Here is a 20,154-nt window from a genome sequence, read left to right on the forward strand (position 1 = left end):
AAATGGCTACAAAATAATTTAAATATTGTAATAATTAAAAAGCACTTGATGTGGCGTTAGTACATTCCAGTTAGTACATCCGTGAGAATACTTTTTTTTTATACATCAGGCAGAGAGATTGAGGATGAAGACGTAGACATGTTGCCTTGCTGGGAGTTGAGGGTCCCAGACAGAGGCCTGTAGCCAGAACTGCCACTCCTGCTGCGCAGAGAGATTGGTGGCAGCCCCACATTGTCAGCTCTGACCGCCTCTTTTGCTGGTTTAGCAGCGTCGTTCGATGTTTCCTGTGCTCTTTCAGGCTGTGTGTTTAGTCCCGTGGAGGCGGTGTGGGGAGCGGGTATGGCAGGAAGAGCGGTTGAAGGATGCTTTCCAGCGGGGGAAGGCGTGCTGAGTAATGTCTGCTGTGATTTAAACGCTGGATTGATGCTCATCCTCTGTGCCAGAGCTGTGATTGGAGACAAGTGGTTGGAGGGTTTTGCAGAGGACATTAAAGCTAGTGTAAGGCGAGGTATTCGTCTCGGTTTGCTTTTCGTCCGACGCCTCTTGTGATGTGATTGGTTGACTTTTTTCTTTGTCTGTTTCTTCTTGTGGCCTTTAGGTTCATGCGTGGAGACAGTAGTGTTCTTGCTTTGCTTTGAATGGCCTTTTCGCTTACGCCCTTTATGCCCCCTCCTCTTCTTTTCCCCCTCTTTCTCTGTCTCGCCCACTTTTTCCTCCTCATCATCTCCCTCGCCTTTCTCCTCTTCATCTCCTGAAGGTGTGACTGGATCTCGTCCATTTGGCAGCTCTCCTCCCGTCTCCCTCTCAAGGCTGGAGGAGGATGAAGGTTTGCTGCTGGGTGATGCTGCTCGATTCTTCTTGCTTTTCCCCTTTTTAGCAGCTTTTGATTGTTCGGGAATCATTCCGCCCAGGAGGCCCTTTGCCGCCGCCCTTGCCAGCACATCTTGGACTGTTTCCACCTTAGTAGGATCTGCCTGAAGAAGAAAGAGCAGTTTGAAGATTTAATGTGAAGCCACAATGCATTAAAATGTAGCACAGGGGACATCTACACAATAAAAACACAATGGTGTGGAAATGAGCTACAGCCATAAGGCGAACTTGCAGAGGAGGGGGAGGAGGCTTTTACACCGCATCATGGCAGCAAATAAAGAATATCATCTGAAAGGCACCAGGATGATCACAGTCTACAACCACTTATGTTTCCTCTCTATGCCCATGTGAGAAAACAGCTGGTTTTGGACTGAATGCTATCATCACAATGATACCCTGCTTACAACAAAAATGCTAATGTGTTTGTAATGTTTGCCAGCCCTCAAAGTAAAACTTCAGTTTTTCTTCTTTAAGTACTGAATAACCAACCTGCACTCAGAAGTTCTCTGAAATTTATCTCGGTTTATCCTATCAGATGTACGAGCATTGCCAAATTAATTACAGATTATCCCGTGTGGATAGTAGAGAAACTATTTTTAATCTGGACAGAAAACACAGGACCAATCGAAAAATCATCCAGCGTTAAAGCTTCAGGGCCATTAATCCAGTCAAATACATAAATAAAAGGTGAGGGAAGATAAGCGATAAATTCGGGGTAGATGAATTTTGTTGACAAGCCCTCGGGCTGAAAATTGTCATAGTGTAGCTTCCCCACACTGCCACTCCAGACTGGCTTTAGAAGGTGTGTTAGTGCCACAGACTCATGTTACAGAGGAAATGCACAGATTAGAAGCTCAGTATAAAACAAATGGGCAACCAACTCTGAGTTCGGGGGCATCTTTATCATGTTGTAAGTTTTGTAAATTTGTCTTGCGGTCTGAAGAAGTCTGTGCTCAGTTCTTGTTACTTTGTGCAAATTAGATCGTATTTATCTCTGTGTGTATTTATACTCTGTGCAGCTTGCTAACCAAGCTTGTTGGTGTTAGTTAATAACTCTTGTCTAAAAATGATGTAATCAAAACTACTTCATGAAGTCACCTTGGCAACATTCATTTTAATGTATAACTCCCCATCACACTGAAACACAAATAACCCTGTGGAAAAGAAAGTTTGCACAGAGACTCTGCAGTCTCGTGCGAATCTAAGTACACTCCACGATTCAGTCATGTACTGAACCACCTTTAGCAGCAATAACCAAAGTAATGATTAAGTAAAGGTTTTCTCTCTCGTGCCATTGTGGGGGAATTCTAGTCCACTCTTATTTACAACGCTGCTTCAGTTCACTGAGATTTGCGGGCATTCGGTCATGCTGGTGTAGCTTTGCTGCTGTGTTTGAGGTCACTGCCCTGTTGCGTGGCCCGATTTAGGCCATCTTTTAGCTGTTGGACAGATGGTCTCACTTTTGACTCTAGAATACGTCAGTGTGCAGAGGAGCTCATGGTAAAATCCATGACTGCAAGGTGCCCAGGTCCTGTGGCTTCAAAGTAAATCCACATAAACACACACCTGAATGCTCAAAACCAGCACATTATGCAAACTTCTGCTTTTACAGAGGCGCTCACAATCACTGATGATCACTCAATCAAATGCATTTGATTATCAGCACTTGGCTGCTAAAAGGACGTGCTCAGTGTTTCACAGGACTGCAAATGAACTTTGTACGTTACAGCCTGAGTGTTATATGGATAGAAGTGAAAGGTTGTCATCGGCAGTGCAGAAACAAGAAATCCCATTAAATTTTCCCGAACCTTCGGTCTGTCTGTTTTCTGTCACAGTCTCTCTGAATCATCATTTACTTTCTCTTCTTTTATGAAAGCTGCTTAAAAATATTACAAATGCATTTTCTATTCACCCCTGAGAGTTTAATCTGTCTCTGCAGTTTTCCATTTTTCTTACTTTGACAGCATTGTACGCTTTGAGTCATTTATAAGCCTCAGAACTTTAATTGCGCTGCCAATGTGGTGGTAAAATGCAGAAGACTACAGTTTACTGGAGAGCGGTATGACTGATTGCAGCCCGTCACACGTGTTTAACAGATAAAATATTTCAGGTTTCAGGCTGATGAATCATTTTCTAATTAAAATGTCTACTTTAAGTCTCAGTGACAAGATCATTGGTCTACCACTTTGGTCCAGGCCGAAATATCTCACCTATCCGGTTGATTGATTGAGCAGGAAAATGTGACCACTTCAAAAGCTTCATTGTTATTCAGCTATTAGCTCAAAGCAGCACTGATAACCACACAGAGCTTCCAGCTCGGCTCCTTGAGTCGTGTGTACACCCTTACATTTTTAAATTAAAATGCTAAATCTACAATTTGTGAGGAAATACTGGAGATACTTGAGAGGGGAATAGAGCTCAACAACCTCCCAGATGTGGAACAGGTGCAGTTTGTCCCCTCGTCTATGAGGACGGGTTCTCATTTCTTAATTTCTGTGTATCTGCACGCATCGATGAGGTATCTCTTCAGTGTAACAAAATCTGCAGCCCCAGCTCTGTGTTCATTGTAGTCGCTGTAGTGGTCGTCAATCCAATTAGACGTGATCATTAGATTTTAAATTACCGCAGCGAGCTGGACAGGACAGAGGTGTCTGCAGCAGCGTGCCCATTTGTGTTAGAAAGATACGATTTGCATTAGAAATGATTCTTTAACCAGCAGCACATTCTGCATGAGAACGTTTAAATGAAACCCTTTCCTGCACATCAATCACCTGGTCTTTATTATGTATGTGTATATATATATGTACACACACAAATATCTTACAAATATCTTATTTGTGCCTCTTGCTACACTCTGTGTGTGTGTCTGTGGGACAAATCCAGGAAGAAAGACCAATTTAAGAATGATTCCTGGTAACTTTTATGTCCTCTTTGTTCACAGAGTGCAGGATGTGCTATATTTCAACTGTTATTCTATTAACCGATCCTTCAGCCATGTCTCAAATCAGTGCTTCTCTGCTGAAGGAATTGGCTTGTTCACACTGACAAGTACCTACAAGCAGACTACACGGGTGGTGTTTGCTCTGCTTCTCACTCTCATTTGTCCTACAGCATCCAGCGTTTGAGTTTACTGTCTGCACAAACAGGTTTGTTGTGTACTTGTACATGCATGTCAATTTACGTTTCTGCCTCCATAAAGAGTCATTTTTCTTCTTGTCAAATGTCTGATTTCACTTAAAGGCACTTTCTTGTTTTTTCTTCAGCACTCAAAGGTGTCGAGGAGTTTTAAACTCGTTTCATCCTTCAGCTTTCAAGATGCTACTTTATCTTTTCCATGTTTACTTCCAGATGTGAACATTTAGCATGTAGATCTGCATCACTGCAGAAGCAAATTTTTTAAAGCTTCTTTGTCTTTTGCAACATTCTTTTATGACAATAGATTTAAAGGATCAGCGTTACTAGGGACTTACTAAATATTACTTTCAACTCCTATAAATGCATTTTTATACATGAGTAAACCATTATAAACCCAACATGATTGAATAGTTTTTGTTGTGGCTGTATGGACCTCACTGCAGCATTTTTCGAGCTGCAGGTGATCGAAGGAGCAGCAGCTCCTTCTGTTGTATTTTTCCCTCTTTTTATGAGTGCAGCAAGAGGCAAGAAAGGGGAGGGGGCAAATGAGGTGATGCAACAAGGCTTGAGGGCTTGGAGGAAAAGCTGAAAGAGCGACACAGAGAATTATCCATTCATCTTGGCTCTGGAGTACTGAAATGTTTCACTGGCTCACAGGCATTTCATCTTTAGCTTGTCTCGTTTTTATGGAATATTGCTGCAGTGTTTTTACAGAGCAATGGTACACACACACACACACACACACACATCTACCTACTGTGTGTGCGTGCGTGCGTGCGCAGGCTCACAGAGCTGACTGACCTCCCTGCAGTCAGACAGCAAAGAAGTGCAGCCTCAGCACTACTAGAAGGTCCTGTTGCAAAGCAATTGCATGCGCGCACACGTGTAAATACTCTACACACATCACAAAATCTCAGTCCTTTAAAAGCAGCCTTGTCCTTTATTCTCTTCTTACTTTCATCTTACGCTTTCTCCTCCCATGCGTCTCACCTGTCGGGACAGTCTGGCGACGAAGCAGCCGTTGGTGACCTTCGATGGTTCGAGCCTGAAAAACTTGTGCGAGTCCGTTTCGCCTCCTGATGAGGAGTCGTCCGGGAAAATTGGACCATTCACCCTGAGGGAGCGGTACAGAACGGGAAGAAAAAGAAAACATTTTCACACTGATTCGTCATCATCACATGCATTTATTTAGAAGAGGATTACTGTAAGCTCAGGATGCATAGTTGTGGTCCTTGGGAACAGTGTGTGTGGCTCATGAGCCAGTGAAAGATGATCACTACACAGTTCATCAAATATGAAACCATAGGGGTGTTTTTCTTCTGTTTCAGCCATGATGCCAACTAAAACCTCCTAAGAGCTACTGACAAAGCAGGGGTCATAAAAATACCACCAAGGCTGTAAACCATAGTAAAAAATACCAACATAAATCGCAGTTCTCTGAACAGAGACTGTACGAATGCTAAATGGTTTTGATGTATTTTTCCTGTGCGGCCCTCAGTCACAAACAAATTTCCTAAATTGGCACTTGGTCGTCAGAACTCGGAGCTCCCCTGCTGTGAGTAAATGGTTGTGTAACGCGCACAAGAACTGCCCGCTTCTGGAAATTGAACCAAAGAGAAATAAATTATTTTGACAACCAAATAAAGAAAACAGGATTTGTTTAATCGGCCTCAGCTTTTCTTCAAACTTTCTAGCGCCGTGGCGAAGTTCTTGAAAAACAATGTTGCTAGCAGTTTTACTTGATATACAAGCAACAGCAGTCACATGAAACAGTACGTGGGCATCCTGCAGTTCAGTGTCAGTGCAGTAGTTTCCAGGCACAAAGGTTTCCTGTATGTAAGTGGATGGGAGTGGGTGGTGTCTCTTGACAGATTGTCCTGTTCACAGCCTAAGGACAGTCTTGTTTATGGGCCTCGCAGCTGTTGCTGTCAGGCCATACTTCTGGTCCAAGTTCCCTTCAGGATTCAATATTTTAGGAAATGTTGAATGAGAAATCTCAGCGGACCAAGCGCTGTCTAAATCTTGCTGAAATATGGAGACGATGTGCAGATGTGACCTTCGTTCGCATTAAAATTCTCAATGCAATGCTGATTGTGAAAGCAGGGTGCTCTTTATGTCGAGTGTTTACACACACAGTCAGATTTTTGGTGGGGCAACTTTTCATCTCCACTAAAAGCTATTAAGATAAAACTACGCTCGTGCTTTTATAATGGGTTGTGAGCTCACATGTTAAGTTACATGACTGGAGTCACATGTGTGGAAGCAGAATGTACAGTTCGGCTGATATTGATCCAGGTTTTTGCAGTTTTGCCTCCGTGCACCAACACAGAGGATTTTTAAATCTAACAGTAAAGATGTGACTGAAGTGCAGACTTTTAGCTTTAATTTGGAGGGTTTAACAAAAGTATTGCATTAACTGGACAAATTTAATTTTAAATGAGAAGGGCAGAGCCTATCCAAGCTACCATAGGGCGGGAGGCAGGGTGCACCCTGGACAGATCGCCAGTTTCCTGCAGTGCTAACACAGAGACAGACAACCATTCGCACCTATGGCAAACACCCAGGGCCGTGATGCTATGAGGCAACGGCGCTAACCACTGCGCCACCATGCTGCCCTGAATAAATCCTGCTACTTCTATCACAGCAGTCACAGCATCAATAAACACTAATGACCCAGTTTCACTGGCAGCCATACATGCACATGTCAATATGCTGATAATCTGATCATTATCTGGGGAAAAAAGCAGTTCCCCTCCTTTTCTATATTTCTCTTCTAGTTCATCTTGGTTTCATCTGTCCAAATAATCTGTTTTCCTAGAACTGTGTGGGCTCTTTTAGATGTTTTCTGCTGAAGTCTAATCAGGTCGTCCAGTCCTTCAGTGTAACCAGTGATTTGCACTTTGTTATAAACCGTCTGTATGGAGACATCTCTTGATTGTAGATCCTGACAAGGACTCACCTGCCTCCCTCAGTGTTCTTGAGTTGTTTGTAATTCTGTCATCATCCCACTTTGTTTGACTTCTGTGGTCTTTCAGGAATTTTTGGTGTTGCTGAGCCGGCTAAAGGAATTTCCTTGTTTTTAAGAACATACCAGGTTGTGGCCTCTGTTGATGTTTTTGCTCTCTGTGATAGATTTATTATGGCTTTTCAGCCTAATGACGGCTTCCCCCACTTGCACTGACATCTCTATGGGCCTCATATAAAATACAAAGTTCAACACTGTCATGAAATACCAGGGGAACAGACATCACCTGGCAATGAAACTGCTCGTCCCTTGTCTAAGTACATTCGAGCCTCTGTGGACTGTGTATAAATGTGCCGGTCATTCCTAAACAGTTAATGCAAGTTGCTGAAAGTCAGTGCTTCAATCACACATTTACCATTTGATTTCAAATCCACTGTGGAGGCAAACATACAAAAACCGTGTCAAAAACCTGGCTATGTACTGATCGCTACTTCCTTCCTCCAAACTTCGCTGAAGTGCAGTGGTGTTTGCAGTGCACTGTCATCCCTTGTAAAAACAACTGAAACATCTGTGTCTTCACAGAACAGATACTGGAAACACAGAGATCAAACATGTGCCTAAAATCCTAACGCAAGTTGATAAAAGAGCTTATGTGAGCTGATTTAATAACATTTGGATTCCTTTAAGCGGACGGATGGCAGGAAATGACTTTTGTGGAGCAGCAGGCATGAAACAGACTCTGAAATCTTCTCCGCCCCGTTTACCCCGACTGCGGGATTAATCTCAGGCCCACCAGTAACAGCAGCTGATCCTTTACACTGTCATCAGCCTGCTGACAGACTCTCTCTCTCTCTTACACACACACTCTCTTATAGAAAGGTAAAAATAATAGGTTATTTAGAAATCCGTGCACGGGAATGGTGACCCAAACCGCCGTATCCGCTGGAATCACATGCTTTCCAAGCTTATAAAGTGAATTTATCAATGTCAGCATGCTTTATCTGATAGCTTTTGTGAGTTTTTGCTCACATGAGCCCCATGCAAGGGTTTGTCCTACCATCTGTGTTTGGACTCAGAGATAATAATCCAGCTGCAATAAGAGAAAACGAACAGTTTAGCTTTAAAAAAGCTAAAATGACATTTGGTTTCTGTGGTTATTGCACGGTGAGCTGAGCCCTAGAAAAGAAGATGGGCTGCTCGTTGCTCCCATTTCTATTTGCTGTGGAAATTAACGAATGATGCCAAAAGATAAAACGAAAAAAAAGGACCATCAAATTAAACAGAAAGTATCTGAGATGGTTTAAGTGCTTCCTGTTTCCTGCTACACTGCCCTGTAGGTTCCTCATTACGCTTGTGTTTGTTTAAGCCTGTGGATTAAAAAAGTACTTTATATTTATATATGACTAAAAGGATTAAATGCCTATTAAGCAGACAACTGTATAAAGATGCAGCCGAGTGTGTTTGTTGTACCTGTAGGGCAGCAGTTTGGGGTGAGTGTGTGTTTTCTCTAACACTCTCTTCACCAGCTGTTCGTTTTCCTCGGGATACACTGAGCGTGTGCAGTAGACCACAGTCTGAACCTTTGGGACTGATGAATGAAGGAAATAAATGAATTTTTTACCAACAGGAACAAAAATACATAACGTGTTTAAGTTGTAGCTCGGTTGGTGAAAAGTGTGTGTGCTTGGTATTTACTCACAGGTGAGAGCGTGTGCCAGCAGTTTCGCCTGCTGGGCGGTCAGAGAGTTTATTTTTCTCTTGGAAACAGAACCATGGGACAAATCTGGCAGCAGACCCCAGTCTGTCAGCAGAGGAGAACCTGTTTAACGTCTGCCCTTGTTTAACTCTACTTGGACATGACTGCATAATATTCAAATGTTAAACAAAACGACATATATTATGTTTACTCATTGAAACAGGAGGTTGGGGTCTCTTATATTTCCCTACCTCCATGTTCACTGTGGATAGCGGGCACCGGGTCATTGAGGGCAGAAGACGAGCACTGAGGCAGCACCATGATGACCTTTACTCGCTGGACGGTGGCATCTACGTCATCCAGACCGTAAAACGCTTGTGACAGGACACGAACGTCTACATCAGGATGTAGAGCAACATGTGAGTGATCGGATTAGTGTTGGCACTGTGCTGCCATCATATGTAATATTCAAAACTCAGGGTTAGGGTTCATGAATGTTAAAGCTTAAAGGACAAATACAGCGACATCAGCAGCAACAGGGACAGATCAGTAAATCTGAAGTGTTTGTGACTCACTTTTTAAGTCCATCTGTGTGAGCAGTTCCTGGATCTCCTCTTTGTGTGAGGGGTTGTGATCAGCGCCACACACCAGCACTCGGACCGAGCGGGCAGCAGCCACAACAGCCACGTGTGCCACGGTCATGGCCGAGAAGGCCCCCACTAGCAGGACGTCGTTTTTATCAAACAGCAGGGGGCGTAACACACTTGTTGCCACGCACACGCTCCTGTCCTACAAAGACAGACAGACAGGTGTGTCTGCTATTCACACAAGATCGGTGGACTACTTTCTCCTTAAAGAAGCTGGCCCCTCCGGACTTACGGACCGCTGTGCAGCTAATCGAATTCAAGTCATTCAACTCAAGACTTCAGACTTCACATCACAACAGGAAGTCAGCCTGGATCAAAGGCCAAAACTTGCACTTTATCGCACAGCGGTGAAATGCTTTCCACCTAGAAAAAGACTATTAGGCAGCCTTCATACAGACTGAGTGTGTTTCTTTCTGCTGATTTCGATTCCTGTAACCTTTTCCTTCTTAATTTAAGTATTTTATAGAGGAGCACGCAGCGCTCACGCTAAATGCACGTGTTGCTAATGATCTGAAAAATCTGGACCTAAAATGACCGTCAGTAGAAAAGCTGACAAAAACAGTGAGTGAGCTGGATTTCCACTGTTGCTGTTCTTTAAACTGAATATATGCAGTGATTTTTATCTCTCGCTGAATCCTTTTTCACTTTTAACTCTTACCTTCAGCTTTCACTTTAAATCTTTCAGATTTACAAGCAGATCTCTAGTCCCCTCTAAGAATGACGTCAGCTGTTGGTGATCACCATCTTGTTCTTTGAAACCAGACTTCACAGTTATGACTAGAACTGACTGAGAAACTAAGGACTCCCATCAGGCAGTAATAAATAATACCAGAAGGTTTTTCTGAGACCGTACATCCATCAAGAAAGCATTTACCCAGGTAAATCAAGTAAGGGATAGCTTTAATCTCATAGACTTTTATGCAATCTGACATACTTCTGCTTCCAGAGCAAGTTCCCGCTGCTGATCATTAGAAAGAATGCAGATTTAAAGGACATCTGCAATGGCTTCACTCCTCTTGATTTAGTCTGTATGCATTTTCCAATAAGCACCACTGCTTGAAAACATAAATCCTGGTCGAGTCACTTGAGGGGCTTTAATCTACCAGCTCTCTACTACAAACTGTCTGATTTGTGGCATCCACACCTCCCACGTCTCAGGCAGCATCTTCACCTAAACTAAAGACTTCCAGTGGTGAGAATGTGCCCAATCCCAAAGATCGCCTGCTGTGTGCTACTTTGTTCTGACCTGACTCTCCTGATGTTGTCTTGAGTTTACGTGTGAGAACACCTCATGAGTCCAGCACTCTTCCCCGCTCTTTGCTCTAGTTTGCTAAGGTTATGTTCAAGTGCTCACCCCAGAGAAAACAGGTTCTCAGTTATCCTGGTCATGGTGGCCTTAAGAGCTTGAAAGGAAGGAAACCCACCCCACAAGGGGTGAAAAAAGGCAGGGGTCATTATCACCAGAGGTTTTGGGGGAAAGCACTGTCAGACCATGCCCTACCCAATCATGTGAGCTATTTATGTCACCTGACGCGTAGTGTGAGTGGGGGTTGAGGTCTGGTAAGGGATCTCAAGACATAAATTGTAGGTGGGTGACAGCAGGTGTCCTAAGCCACCACCTCTGTTCGATGATGGTCACTTATATTCCTCTTTCAAGCCATTTTGCCATCCCTGAAAGAGTGACCTTTGACCTTTAAGTGCAAGTACACTCTGGAGACTCAGCTACACATTAATGGCGAGTCAACAGCCACCTCCTAAGGGACTAATACCTGAGACTCTCCACCTTTAATTTTTAATACTGAAGAAAACTCTTGGATGAAAGGTGACATGTCTTCCGAAAAGCTCTGACGAAGTCTTCTCACCTTCTTTTTAAGCTCTTAAGACTCAAATATAGGCACACCCAGATTTCTACCTGTATGTTCAGCACACGTGTGGCGGTGAGGCTGCTGTGCTGGAGCCAAGCTTGAAGATGCTGCGAGAAGATGAGTGTGTCGGGACAGAGGGGGTCCCTGCAGAACGTGAACTCCGCGAGTTCAGTCTCGTTCTCCGCTTGACACAAACCGGCGCTTTGTAACGCTTCACACATCTCGTCAAGACTACAGGGAGAGGACAAAACATGCTGTCAGAGACACACATCACCAGGTACAGATACAGGAGACTAGATTGTAATACAGAGACACCAGTGCCCTCCGATTAGCTGCATGTCAGTATTCTGCTTTAACCACCAGTAAACTTTACCAGGCATTAAACACATGCTGCATTAAGCCAAAAAAAAAAAAAATCATGCTGAAACTAGCACCTACCTGATCTTGAGAGTGTCGATCCATGCGCACTGTGGCAGACCTCTTGCTCGGTGCTGTTTGGTCCTGACGCTGTCGGACAGGAAGCAGGAAACACTCTGCAGATTCTGCTTCACTCTGCAGCGAGCTAGAGAGGCAGCCAGCTTGGTCTTACATCTGTAAAAACACAGCAGAGCCCATTTTCATGTTTCTTTGATTCAGTTTTGGTTATTTGGTTATGCATAAATAAACTTCTGTTGTTCGCATGTGACTTTTACACTCGCACACACACCTGTGCAGACTTTTCTCCAGGTTCCTGACTTCCTGGATGGGTTCTTGCCCTTCTATCGTTGGACGTTCACACGGAGAAAACTTTTTGTCCTGAAAGTCGAACAGCATCACCATCGCCAAAGGCAGCAAGTCGTCAGACTGAAAAACATTGCAGGGCTTTATTACTGACTGAGTCCTGAAACAATTGGACTGCTGTGCAAAAATGGGCAAAAAAACAAAACCTGGGCAAATGTTATAAAACCGTATTTTATATTTTAAAAATATGTTTTCGAATGAGTAAACTGAGAAAATGTGCTATTTTAAGAAAAATATCAGCACATTTTGAATTACTGGCAGCAATGCATCTCAAAAAAATTGGACAGGGCCTTGTTCACCACTGTGTAACATCCTGCCCTCTTTTAAAAACATTCTGGGCTATTTATTTCTCTTGTTTTAGCCCTTTGACTCAAAATGTTGTAGCTTGAGGGGAAGCTCAGCTCTCTACTGAGAGGTCTGAGCCTCCCTTTAATCCAAACGCTGTGTCACACTGAGTCAAAACGGTGACGTTTCAAACCAGAAAACCAAACAAAGGAGTTAGAAGGCAGTGAAATGTTCACAAAAGCTGAAGTTAAGGGTTCCCTTCATTCTTCAAAACAGGAATATATGATCACCAAAGAGTAAAGTAAAAATGATGAGCACGTCCGTCTGCACTCTTCCTTATGGCTGTGTACATGCACTCTTTTTGTCAGGTTGTGCGTGTGTGTGTGTGTGTGTGTGTGTGTGTGTGTGTGCGGGAGGCAGAATATGTATGTTGCAGTAAGGATGTGTGTTGAATTATAAAGAGCTGTGTGGTGGTTTTATAGTCGCACTCGCAGACTAACGGCCTCAGCCCATTCTCTGCGTTTCCCTCGACTTATCATTCCCACACAGAGCCACACACGAGCGGAGCGAGTCTCTTATCCATGTATGTGTCATAGCGCAGTGTTTCACAGCATAATTTATGGTTCCCAGTCAGAGAGAGTGTGTCTGCCTCTCCCTTGTGTGTATCACTTGCCACCTATAACCAGCCAGACCATGTACACGTCTGAATACAAATGGCCTTTAACTGCGTCCCTGCCTCCCTCGCTATCATTCCGCAATATTCGGATGAATCGCGCTCATACGGCCACAAACACTTCATTTGAAGACAGATAACTCCCAGACTGTTTCACACACTCAGTGTGTGAGCGTATTTCTTTTTTTCTTTTTAAAAAAAACCATTGGATTTGAGTCTGTAAACACCCAAATGTCAAATCTGGTGGGACTCACAATATGCTGCGAAGTATGGAAGCAGCTGTCGGAGATGATGTCCTCAAGTAAATCTTGATCTAGGAGGAAAACAAAGTTGTTAATGAACAAAGGGAAAAAAAACATCGGCTGAATTTTAATGAATTAAGAGAAATTTGAATCGTAGTGTCCATCAAAGCGGAGGATAATCATACTCTGTCACTTGTTTAGTCATATAGACAGTTTGGCTCTATTTGCTGATATCTTGAAGCTCTGTCTTCAGCTGAACCAAGGTCATGTGTCTTTTTGATATGCTAACAGCAACTGTGTTTTGGTTATTATTCTAGTTAATACACAATCATTTCTGATTCAGAGTCAGAACTACAGATGCCAGAGCCTGCAAAGTCGCTGCCAGTCAATGTTGGACGCTGGGATATTTCCCTGTGCCCTGACGGTGAATTTGAGCAGCATTAGTAGAGCGCAGGAATGAGTAGAAGGACCTCTAAAAAGACTCAGTATGAGTCATTCAATCTCTACTTGCTACTTTACACATAAAGTAAAAAAAAACTTTTGGTATAATGAATTTGGGAATAAAAAGTTCCAGGAGGGAGAGAGCAAGAGGGGGGAAGAATGAAGAAGAAATGCTAAAGTGCCCATCAGAGTTAATTAAAAATGAAAAGAGCTAAACAAAAATCCTTGAGCTTACTGCGTATCTCTGTTTAAAACAGGCAGGCTATTTGTTTTGTAAGTCACTGGGTCCCTTTATAAATTAGTATGTGCATTGATTAGTGTATTCCTAGAGGGTTTTTGAGGGTTCACCTGCAGCCAGAACCTTGAAAACTCAGGTTCAGAGGCTCTTTGTCCCAAAGCTTTGCATTTTTAATCCAAATAACTTTCAGACCAACATGAATTTGAGCCTGAGGGGAGTAATAACACATATAATAACATGTATAATAACCTAAAAACTGTTCAGTTATTCCTTTTGTACACTTATGGATGCAGACAACTGTCTACACACGTATTCACTTTTATTTTGGACACAATTTTGTTGCTAAACATGGAAAAACAGTTTACTGAAAACACTTTAATCACATGTGGAGCCACCCCTCACTTCTTTTAATTTTGCTTCCAAGAAGCCAGCACTGCACTGATTTTAACTTGTGTCTCAAGGCACTTTGTTTCTAGCAGAATGCTGCAATAACAGGAATCATTCCCATATATCCAGTTGAAGTAATATTTAAAAACAGAACGATAACAGCCTCTGTTATTGTTTGTGGTTGCATTTCAACCAGTGGTGATGGAGATGTTAGAACATCTGATTGGTGCAGCTTCATTTCATTAATAATATAGTTATTATTGAAATATACATATAGATATATATATAAAACACTTGAAACTAATTTTCTAAAAAAAGAAATGCTGTTCACTCCCCCGACCACATTGCAAAGCTATGACATCACAGCAATGTGATTGGTCAGTTGCAACATTGCTACATACGATGATGCAGGAACAACAACAACAATACAGGGATAACAGACGCAGCAGAAATTATGATATGGAGGCAGTATTAAATAACACATAGTGTCAGTTTAAGTGGCCTGGGATGGAGTCAAATAACCAGCCTGAATTATCTTGTCAGTCTGTCCCTGCTGCCAAGAAATTACTCAGAGTAACGAGAAAATTATTTCTGGAAACGAGTGTTCCTGTTCAGCAGAAAACACAATAGTGCTAAAGTATCATGAGGTTATGGCAAATGGAACTCAATGAGAGCTCAACAGAAAGGTTCCGGTGGTAAAACGAAGGAAAAAACCTGTTTATGAGCCATAATTTTGTGAGCATCCAAAGTAGACTTACTGCGAGCTCCTGTGGAAACCACAAGCCTGTGTTTGCATTTTATTTGCGCTTTCACATGAAAGAAGTACTGAACTGAAACAGTGACATTTGTGATTGCTGTTACCATGGAAATGTGTAAGTCTGTGTACACTTCAGTGCACACAAACAACAAAAGCTATTAAACAACACAAAAAGGATTAAATCTGACAAGGCTGGAATTCATTTCCTGTGAAATCTGGCATAGTTTTGCTTATAGGTTGGGTAGTTATGTAGACAATTATGCAGACAGTAATTATGTAGACATGTCTTGTAACTTTTGCCTCATTTTATTTTTTGATCTAAATTATCTCTTTCACTGCCATGAGTCATAACTGGTTGGTTCAAGGCTTAAAAGTCTTTCTATAAGGACTTTAGACATTGTCAGTGGAGTAAATGCTTATTCCAGAAAATCACTTTTGGAACTGGAGCCATTAAAACAGTGTTCAGTCACTGTTGAGCTCTGTCAGCAAGACGGTACCAGGTGGTTAAAAAAATGAATGCAGAAAGTTTAGTGTTCAGCTGTTGTCGTGCCTCTGATAAGCTGACAAATGTAAGTCCAAATTCACCTCTTTTAATTCTAATTTTGTCTCTACCTCCTCCTGAGAGAATATCTGCCTCATTAGCTGCCAAATGCTCTGTTATGGTTACCAGCTCTGTGTGGCAATAACCAGGCCAATACCCAAATTTAGAGTGAGTATGTTGCATGTTGGTGTGTGTGTGTGTGTGTGTGTGTGTGTGTGTGTGTGTGTGTGTGTGTGTGTGTGTGGCAGGCATCTGGAACTGGTTTCTGTAGGATTTCAGTATTCATTTTTTTTTATATTGAAAAACCTTTTTTTTTTTAAATATTATATTCCATTCATAGATATTCATGCAATTTTCATGACAAAGAATTCTATCCAGTGAATGAAAAATGCAACATGCAGCAACACTTCAAAAGCAGCTCGCCAACCCTATCTGTTTGCCCCTTCCCTTCCTTTACTCGTGTTGCTGGGCAAGAACTGAAGGGGGGTGTTTGCTATGCTCTGTAGCGGTCCAGAGACCTGTGCAAGTTCACTATGCAATACACACTAAAACAGGAATTCCCTTTACATGCAGATACATTGTCATAAATGTGTTTCAGTCGAGGCTGCTGTAGTCATGATATTGCCAGTGGTACAGAGATGACAACAGATGTGACTGATAAAGTCTGGAAGAAAAGGGGGATCTAGGAGTGGAGGTGGGGTGTAAAGTGGCTTGCAGATGTGCACCAATAGTGGGAAGGCTAAAGTAGCCTAAATGCTACACAGTATAGGAGATTTATCATTTAGATGCGGATGTCTACCCAGAATCATTCTATAACCAAACAAGTTGCCAGTCAAATGTAACCATGTTTTACCCATAAGAAACAAGCCTTTTAAGGTTAGCTGGTTCTGTCATAGTGACACTGACACACCTCGTGACTGGAAATGGTGACATGGGAACAGATTCACATAGTATCAAACGACTGCACAATGTTGGTCTCTAGATATATCACGAGTTAAAGTGAAGGATGAACCTATATAAGGAACTTTACAGAACATTTAAATAGGTAGTGACACTTAGTCACTATGCTGTCTTATGTTCAAAATCAGGATGATTATTTCTTGTTTTGTCATAGAGAATCAATGATGCGTGTTTTACAAACTGTTTATTGCAAAAATAGAAAATGCTGCGCTTTAGTATTCAGAAGAAATTCTGTTTACCTACATTGTAGGTGGCTGTGGACAACCAAAAAGAAAAGACAGGTATCTGGAAAAACTTGCTGCCACCTAAATGGTCAAATAATGTATGTAAAACGTTGTGTTTTTCACTATATGCGCACTTGTGGCTTTTTAAAGTGAATTTATATGTGTGTGCGTGTGTGTCTGCCCATGACATGCACTCTCTTATCACCTCCCAAACAGACATCTACTGCACTTCCACTCAAGCAATTTGCAGTCACGTGGAGAAATGAAATGTATGACTATATATTATTTAATCTGCTGCCTGCAGTTGAAGATGCTATTCAGAAAGTGAATATTGGAGCTGACATATGCTGCTCTCCTCTGTTATTCATTATAGAGATAAGGCTACCTTATCCCTAGGAGTTGGGTAAAGTCCTCAGAGGTGGCAGTAGAGGGGATCAAATTAATTTCCCCCTGACTTTATGTTTAACCACCAGTGGGCTCCCGCCATGCTGGATATACAGTACAGTTCATCTGCATTCATAAAACTAAATATGGTTAAAGTATGGTGCGCTATTCTAAATCGTTCACTGTAGAAGTTCACTGTAATCTTACATTTAAGTGTGTTAAAGGCAAGCTGGAACACATGCTTCTCCATGGTTTTGTCCCCGCTCTTGAGCAGCGATGTTTCCGTCTTTTTTCCATAATGTAGACGCTGATGTTGGCTGGCTGGCTTGTCTCTACACAGCTGCTGGAAAATATCTGCAGCCTGTAGGTAAACCTGATCAGATAGATGATAGGCTGAGGAAAAACAAAGGCGGCACGAGAGAGGTGGAGGGAGGAAGTTGGAGAGACGATACAAGAACGGTGCTGATTATCTGAATAGAGAGAAAAGTGTCGGGTTTGTTAGATATTGTTAGTTTCTGTTGGCAGCTGTTTTTTAAAAGCAGGTATTAATAATAACATTAAAGATTTCCTTTGCTCTGTATTCAAACATGTAAAAATGTAACTTTACAAAGTTGCATCTGCTTTCGTGTTCTTTTTCAGGGAGAAGAGGCTTTCTCCTTGCAACTCTTCAAAACAAGCCTTACTTGTTCAGGCGTTTTCTTATTGTACTGTTATCAACACTGATGTTTAACATGCTAACTGTGGCCTTTAGAGCCTGAGATGTTGCTTTGGGGGTCTTTTGGAGCTTCTCTGTGCTTTGCCCGGTCTGACCTTGGGTGAATTTGCTGGGATGTCCAGTCCTGGGAAGACTGGTGACTGTCTTGAATGTTTTCCACTTGTGAATAATCTCACTGTACAATGTTGGGTTTCCCAGACTGATGGCAGGAACAATTGCTTCTTTAAAATCATTGCAAATGTTTTTTCTCCTTGGCATGTGTTAATACTGACCTGCAAACTGCCAAAACCTCTGTTTTTATATAGGCGCTGTCACTCACTGATGACCAGTCAGTTAATTGAGTATTTAATTAGCAGCATTTTCCTGCCACTTACCCTCTAAATTACCATGAAAGCAAAAATGCTGTATGCTTAATTTTTCACAAGATGAAAGTTCTGCAAAAATTGTAGTTTTCTCTTGCAACTTGCAGTTTGGTAAATACAATATGAGATAAGTAGTGCAAGTTTTAAGACTGGATATCACCTGTAGACTGAGAAGATGAATGCAGTCGAGGGAGCAGGGAGCAGAAAGGCTCCTTGCTGATCACCTTCTCCGTCCCAGAGCTCGTATTCACATCCTCGCCGGAGCCCACTGTAACACAAAGACTATGTATGTGTGCTCATGTTACACAAATACACAACCAGCAGCACCGTAAACACCTTACCTTTGCCTGTCATGATCAGAGAAAAAACAAACACTTGTCAAGAGGTTCTGTAAGCAATTTCCAGTCTATCTGACAACATTTGTCTTTTCTTGTTTGGCACTCCTGCCAGCATCTGCTGTTCCAGCGAGCATATAAACACACACAAACACTGTGTGTTTACAGAGCTGAACCCGAGCTCTGCAAATGTAAATAAGACGCACAGCATCGGTCATAGCTGACATGTGATCCACCTCCCACTTTCCTGTGAATGTGAGACAGAGCGGCCGCAGGCCCCTGTGCGTAATTGGGCTCCTCCTGGTGCAATTAGGCGGCCTTTCGGATACGTCGGCATGAATAAATAATGGACCGCTGCCTGACCCTGCACAAAGGTCCACCTCTGACTGACCCTCTAAAACCATCTGTGTGCAGCTGCTTCACCAACACACATGCACTCAGTTGTGTTTCCATCGCTTCAGGGGACATTACATTGACCTCCATCTATTTTCCTGCAGAGTTATTCTAACTTTAACAACTACTTGAATGACCTCTAACCTTTACTCTGACCTTAAACCTAGATTCTTCTGTCTAAAATGTAATGAAATGATAGAAAAGAGGCACACATTAGCTAACCCAATAGTTTTAATCAGTGTTTAGTGTTGGGTGACATCACTTTCTTTGAGACTTAACATCCAAAAGTTCAGGGACCACTTGGCTCTAATTAAACTGGATTAATAGAGAGAAACACAGACACAGTGTAATCGGCTTTTACGGCACTCATGAATGTTTAAACACAGAGCCGGAATTGACCAGAAACGTGTCCAATAAGGCCATGTCAGTGCAAATGGAATAAATTAATGAATATCAAACAGCAGTGATTTAATGAGTGTCAAGCAGTTTCCTGCAGAAGAAAAACCCTAAGTCCACTTAAGAAGAGCAGCACTGGAAGAAAAGGCTACAGCGGCTTAGTGTAATCTGCATACAGGATGATGGGCTGTTTAAAATTGCATAGCAGGTCTTACCGTTGTCATTCAGGACTCTCCTCATGGGAACAACGCTCATCTTCTGAGCGAGTATCCTGGATCTGCCTGTGTGCTCTTTACTCTTCCCCGGCTATTATATGCTGTCCCAGTGAATTGGAGAACTTCACTCCTCTCATCACCTCTTTGTCATCCACGGCTTCCCTCTGGAGAGAGTTTGAAATGCCATGGCAACAATATGATAATGAAGGAGGCCTGACCCCCCTCTGAGATAGCTATACAGTATAATACATAACATACTTTGTATAACATACAAAACATAAAATACTTTATCATCCTGGATTTTCACTGTTACATTAGTCACACATTTATTAAATCATGTTAAATATATTTTAAAAAATGATCAAAGTGAACCACAGACCACAAAGCTGAGTGTCTGTGTTTGCTGGCAAATATGAGAAACTATCTTGGATACCATTACACACAGGAATGTGTCCAGGGCAGCTGGACACTTCCTTCATACTGTACTACCTGTTAATAAGTGACAGCGTTGGGGGGGGGGGGGGGGGGCTTCACAGGTATCTGATGTCACTGCCTCCTACTGAGCACAGAAGTGCAGTGCAGCATAAGGCAAAGCTGGGGAAGCTGTTTGTGACTTACAACATACTAGTACAATATTTTTTCATTTGG

The 20,154-nt window shown here is 42.3% G+C and overlaps 1 protein-coding gene across 1 annotated transcript; it reads right to left on the minus strand.

The window, feature by feature from the left end:
* Positions 1-97: 97 nt before the first annotated feature.
* LOC309707721 (putative methyltransferase NSUN7) lies at positions 98-19,546 on the minus strand (the record flags this gene model as incomplete). The annotated part of the gene is made up of 13 exons (XM_082535202.1): positions 98-974; positions 4,996-5,119; positions 8,441-8,558; positions 8,670-8,771; positions 8,918-9,061; positions 9,242-9,455; positions 11,226-11,409; positions 11,617-11,769; positions 11,885-12,021; positions 13,171-13,229; positions 17,298-17,483; positions 18,328-18,435; positions 19,507-19,546. 13 exons carry the CDS (start codon positions 19,544-19,546, stop codon positions 99-101), a joined length of 2,445 nt encoding a protein of 814 aa, XP_082391328.1. The 3' UTR covers position 98.
* Positions 19,547-20,154: the final 608 nt, after the last annotated feature.

This window comes from Aulonocara stuartgranti (assembly GCF_965226115.1).
Source record: "Aulonocara stuartgranti genome assembly, chromosome: 6".
Lineage (NCBI taxonomy): Eukaryota > Metazoa > Chordata > Actinopteri > Cichliformes > Cichlidae > Aulonocara > Aulonocara stuartgranti.